This window comes from Octopus sinensis, linkage group LG12 (assembly GCF_006345805.1).
Source record: "Octopus sinensis linkage group LG12, ASM634580v1, whole genome shotgun sequence".
Classification (NCBI taxonomy): Eukaryota; Metazoa; Mollusca; class Cephalopoda; order Octopoda; family Octopodidae; genus Octopus; species Octopus sinensis.
Genome location: NC_043008.1, coordinates 33296052 through 33302051, shown reverse-complemented (window position 1 = coordinate 33302051; position 6000 = coordinate 33296052). Strand labels below are relative to the sequence as shown.

Genomic DNA, 6000 nt, shown 5'->3' with positions numbered 1-6000 from the left:
AAACACGTTTCCACGTCTGTCCTTTTACCTCCAGAATATAAGCCTGTCCTTTGTATTAGAGGCATGTCAAGTGTGTAGAATTATTGATTAATTCTTGAGAATTATCTCCTCTTTTCACATAGGGGTTATTCTGAATTGCCATTTGGTAGTTTTAACAAATCAAGAGTTTATGTTGTATAGTATTTAAGTATTTAAAATACATGTACTTGTCAATGTTGTTCATATACAGGCCACTGGCCATTGAGTTATTTCACTTCGCTCATTTTTCGCGTTAACACACACACGCACATATATGTTGAAAAGTGTAGGCTCAAAGCATAAAATACTTTTTCATTTTTCCGAGCGTCAAAAACTAATACACTTGCTTGTTGTTCATACACCTGTCTTTGTCTTTCTATAAATTTCAACTATCGCCTATGGTCCCTTTACATACTGAATACTTGGTGAAATTGATTAATAATTAATTAATTTTACCCTCAATTGTTGAAATATATATATATATATATATATATATATATATATATTATATATATATATATATATATATATATATACGTGTGTGCGTGTATGTATATAGGTGTGTGCGAGGGCGTATGTATATGTAGGTGTGTATGTGTGTGCGTACGCGTGTTTATGTGTGTGTGAGAGAGAGAGGGAATGAAGTAGATAATTAAATGGACATACCAAAGCAAGAGAAAGACTGCAAAAATTGAAAGAAAAAAAGAACGACTAAATTACTGCAGCAAGTGAACGAATAAATATTTTCGTTTAGCGCACTATTTTTTCTTCGACTACTCACTCAACATTAGTAGAGTATGTATGTACTAATACATCTGTCTAGCCTGCCAGTTTTTTTCCACCCTCTCTCCTTCACTCTGTAAACTAATCACTTCAAATCTCTTCTGTATGTCTTAGATTTGGTGGAGTCTTACAGATAATAAATACTCCAAGATGATGCGATTACCAAGTATTTCAACATCTGTTACTCGGTTTGTACATATTTCTTTACTTTTGTAGCGACGTTTATGTATTTGGAATATTGCGATGAAATGTCTTTGAAGTTCGTTAATTGCAACACTCCAATTCTGTAACAATTCTGCTCATATATCTATCTATGTCACCAACCTGCTTTTCAGTTATATTTTCTGGGTAGTAGTAGTTTTTGTTGTTGCAGGTTAGCATGTGGCGGGTATGTTTATCATGTTTTATGTTTCCAGTCATCTTTCTGGTTCAATTATCTCCATATCTACCTGTGTACCTGTATGTCCGTATGACTGTCTCATCTATCTGTCTGTCTATCTATCTATCTATCTATCTATCTATCTATCTATCTATCTATCTATCTGTCTGTCTGTCTCACTCTGGCTGGTTGTATCCTTGCCCTCTATCATGTACCACATCTCTCTCTCCATCTATAAAAAAAACACCTTCACACGAGACTAAATGTATTGTAAGTCTTATAGTCTATTATAGCGAGAGCCCCATGTGTATTACAGGTATTTGTTTGATCTTGTGGCGTGGTTTTAAACATGATATAACAATGGCACCAAAATTTGGTGTATTGTATTACGGAAATACTGTATGGGCAACCATAAACAACTTCCTCTTGCCATCGAGGGTTGTTCGATCTGCTGAAAATAGTAGCTGAATATTCCTCAGGTCACACTCTGCTATCTTACATAAAGAAAGGAGAGTAAATAATGTCCTATACACTCCTAAAAAGATGATCATCATGGCTAGAAAGCTAATTTACCTCAGGCCAGCGAGGGAACCTTTAACAGTTCTCATAACCTACTGGGAATATGTATCTGACCGGGACACTCCGGTGTCTGAACAGTGTAGTCTTAGATACACTATGCCTGAAAAATATAGGACTGGCGGCTGAAACACCTTTTGTCAACGGGGCTAAATAGCAACAACAACAGGTCTTTGATGATCATAATTAAATACTTCTTGAAGCCAAAGTGAGGGCAAATAGATGTTGTGACCTTCATGTATTTGCTACGGGTAACCGCAATGTAATTGAAGACAATAGAAATGATAATAAACGCTTGTAATATAGTATTTAGTTTCATTGCTCTTCCTTTGGAGTTAAATCTCGCTAGTGTCGGCCTTAGTTTTCTTTTATTCCCTCCTCTTCTAAGATAAATATTAGATCGATCTTAGTACCTAATACTTTGTGTTATCGATCTCTCCCTCCGTTGAAGGATGTAAGATGAAATTGACCTTGGTGACATTTGAATTCAGAATGCAGAGGGTTGAAACTAAATGCCACAAGGCATTTTGTCCTCTGATGTAACGATTTTGATATCCACTGCCCATCACAGCCCTCTCAGATCAAGATAAACCAGCAATACGCTCGTGTGGATCCAGTCAACGGTACGACGTTAATTATGTAGGAAGGAACCAATGGTAGTAATGCTTTCTAACTATGCACAATAACCACAACTTTGTGGGAAAGGATGTAGTCAACTTAACTGATTCTTAATATTTAACTGGTTCTTATTTTATCGATATAAATTGAAAACAAAATCGATCTTAGTGCGATTTAAACTCGGGACGTAAAGGAACCCATCTAGAACTTTTCATTTATTTTGTCAGACATTCTACAGATTCTGTAAATGATTTTTAGGCCAAGAAAATATGGGAGGGGATAAAACTACTTTGTACACTCGACCTCAATATATTACTGGTACTTATTTTATCATCCTTGATGGATTGAACTCTGGAAATGACTTGGCGAAATACCGATTCTACGATGGCGATATTGAAATGATTTTTCGCACCCAAAACGTATCTGATGTTTGGCTTCCTAGACAAACGAAACTCCAGTCTAGTCTCAAACAGGATCTTCCCTACAGGCTATTTGAACGAATTCTATTTGCTATTCCACAGCAGTGCCAACTTAAGGCATGGACACACTGGGCAGTTGCTCATTAGCCTATGAGACCCAATTCTGAACTGTTTAATTGATAATAAACAAATACTATCGGACACATGGCATTGGTTTTCCTAAAGGTCTTTAATGTCACTAAGGCGGCTCTGTTCCATGGGAAATGTATGAAAACCACATATTCTTAATCTCGTAAAAAATCCAAAACTCTCTGTTTTTGTACAAAAAATTATTGTTCGGTAAAGTTAGAGGATGACAGTGTATAGTTTTGCCCCTGATGTTGTGATTTGCAATTCTCAGTGCAATTCATTAAATCTTTCTTACCTTGTGCCCCTGAAAGAAATCATCACTAAAGCAAATGATAACAATTTCATAGTTTTGTTTTGCATTGTTATAGATAGTCCACTCAGCATAAAACTGTTGCTATCTTTGTTTCATTTCTGTTTTTGTTTTGTTTTAATTTTCATATTGTTGAATTAAGTATAGCCACGTGTATGTAACTAGGGAGGACATCGTTTATCTTGTAGCTTATAATGCCTAAGTGTGTTGGTTTGCTTAAGTAGGTTCCATTAAACCTTGAGGTGTGCGATCCATTGAAGTATTTAGTATTGAATTGATATTTTTTTCTTTCTTCGCTCATGTTTCTGTTTTCGGTTTTGTATTTGTATTTTAATGTAGTTTTGGGTAATCTTACGGAGAACTGTTATCGATCTTTTATTCATTGGATTGAACCTTATTATCTTTACTCGGGTGTCGTTAAGGTAACAATTTATTGACGCACATTACAGCCTCATAGCCTAACGGGAAAAAAACAAACACTGCACATTCTCCGGCAATAATCAGGTCCGAAATCTCTCCCTTTTCCTTCCATAGAGTAATATTTCTTATCTTATTCATCTGCTGTTACAGTGAAAGCTCAACCGATTTAGGCTTCTTTCTTAATTTACCAATGTTTTTGTTCTAAACCACAAAATATTCACTTCATCACGAAACTTCTGATAGTCTGGTTTGACGAAATTCTATTTTTAAAAAACCCTGAAATATTAAGACATCTAATTTATTTTTATACTTTTTTATAAATCAATTCTTTAAATAATCAGCACCATTGTGAAGCAACGTAGGAGTCTATGTTATCGTCCATCCCGCTAGAAATAGCAATCAAGTCTCTCGCCAGTCGCGTCATCTTAAAATATGTAAGGGCATTGAATGATACAGTTCTAGATATCCTCATTCTAAACACAAAACGAAGGCCTTTGAAAATACGTCTAAATCTAGGCTAATGTGGGACTGAACAGTAACAACCACAGCGAGCCTTTTTGGTCGCTCGCCCTTCAAGAAGTAGCTACCAAATCTCCCTCAGTTACTGCCCCAGAAAAGGATACATTGAGTATTGTGGCCTCAATTTCACCGTATCATGGAAAAAGACAGTATGGTCACAGCTGGAAAGCCTTTTATCATAGGTCTATTATTATTACTATTTAAACATCGGCAATATCAACAGTTCCGAGACAAAAAAGTGCGAAAGGCTCTCTCAACATGATCTTATACACACACACACGTGTGTGCGTGCGCATGACATGTATGTGTGTATATGCATGTATTATACTGGTTTCTACACTATTTCGTAATGGAATGTTGATGCATTTTATCCTTGGTCGAACCAATATATGTCCTTCACCAGTTTTTTCCCCATAGTATCGAGATGGAAGGCAGTAGCAGTAAACCTCTTCTGGCATGTTATATATTATGTGTGGGCGGTGCTGCGCAAACACGGTTATCCTGCGCCTTAATTCCACTTCCATGCAGTTTAATTTAATCCATAACCCTGACCAACAGCTGTGGAAATGTCACTCACTCTCTTTTATTATATTGCGTTGTCAATGAATGGCTTATGTTGCTTATAATCTTTTCCTATCTGGTCTTTCAACAGTTAATATGGATACGACTATGCGTTTGTTAACGAACTAAAGTTGCATGTTATATACCACATCTATTATTTGAGATCTCTGTTTAGTGTCCGCATAGTGATATGAAGTGGTAAACTAACGAAAAATACACATTGCAAAGGAATTGCCCAATTTATTTTAATTTTACCCCACCGCTAACCCTAAATATATATTTCTTTACTACCCACAAGGGGCTAAACATAGAGGGGACAAACAAGGACAGACAAAGGGATTAAGTCGATTACATAGACCCCAGTGCGAAACTGGTACTTTATTTATCGACCCAGAAAGGATGAAAGGCAAAGTCGACCTCGGCGGAATTTGAACTCGGAACGTAACGGCAGATGAAATACGGCTACGCATTTCGCCCGGCGTGCTAACGTTTCTGCCAGCTAACCCTAAATATAACCCCATCCCTCACCGAATCTCGTAAAAATTAAAAACAATGTTTATTTATCGATAAAATAAGTGCGCACTGTTCCGTATATTCTTTGGCGGTCGATACAGTCGATTTTATTGGTGCTGGACTGGTAAAATCGTTAGAGCGTCAGTCAAAATGCATTGCAGAATTTATTTACAATCCTTAACTTCTTGAGTTCAAATCCCACTGAGGTTAACGTTATTCACTTTTCCTTGGGATCGACAAAATGTTGCAAAAGTACTGTAGTCAATTATATTACTCAATTGATTATCATAGTTGTTAATGGAAAACAGAAAACTAATGCGGTATTTCTCTCCTCTAGTACTTGGTCTGTACCTGTGTTAGAAATCATATCTAGAATATTGGGTTGGAGGAAGGAACCAGCGGTCTTCGCAATGAAGTTTAGATTTTGCATAAAATATGTTTTAGTTGATTACATAATATTTATATTTATTCATTATGTATGTCATTAGAAGGATTTGAAATTAGATCACAGATTTGAAATAACTACTACCATCAGACATTCTATTCATCATCTTTAATGACTCTACTAACTAACTAGCTTTGATCTTTGAATACGAATCCTACTAAAGAATATATTACAATAATTTTTATTAATATTTTACAATATATCGCTCGCATCTTGTTGCTGTTGCTTTAGGTCTGTCATCCACCCATTTTGGTCAAGCTTGTTTTATCATCCCTACATTGTTTTAGTGAATTCTTATAGGACAGTGTAC

At 36.0% G+C, this 6000-nt stretch overlaps 1 protein-coding gene across 1 annotated transcript in view; it reads left to right on the top strand.

The window, feature by feature from the left end:
• Positions 1 to 830: 830 nt before the first annotated feature.
• Positions 831 to 6000, top strand: part of LOC115217850 (delta-1-pyrroline-5-carboxylate dehydrogenase, mitochondrial) — a 52768-nt gene continuing 47598 nt past the window's right edge. The window contains exon 1 of the mRNA XM_029787552.2: positions 831 to 989. Within this exon, the coding sequence (XP_029643412.1) occupies positions 952 to 989 (38 nt within the window). The 5' untranslated portion in view covers positions 831 to 951. The remainder of the gene's footprint in view (positions 990 to 6000) is intronic.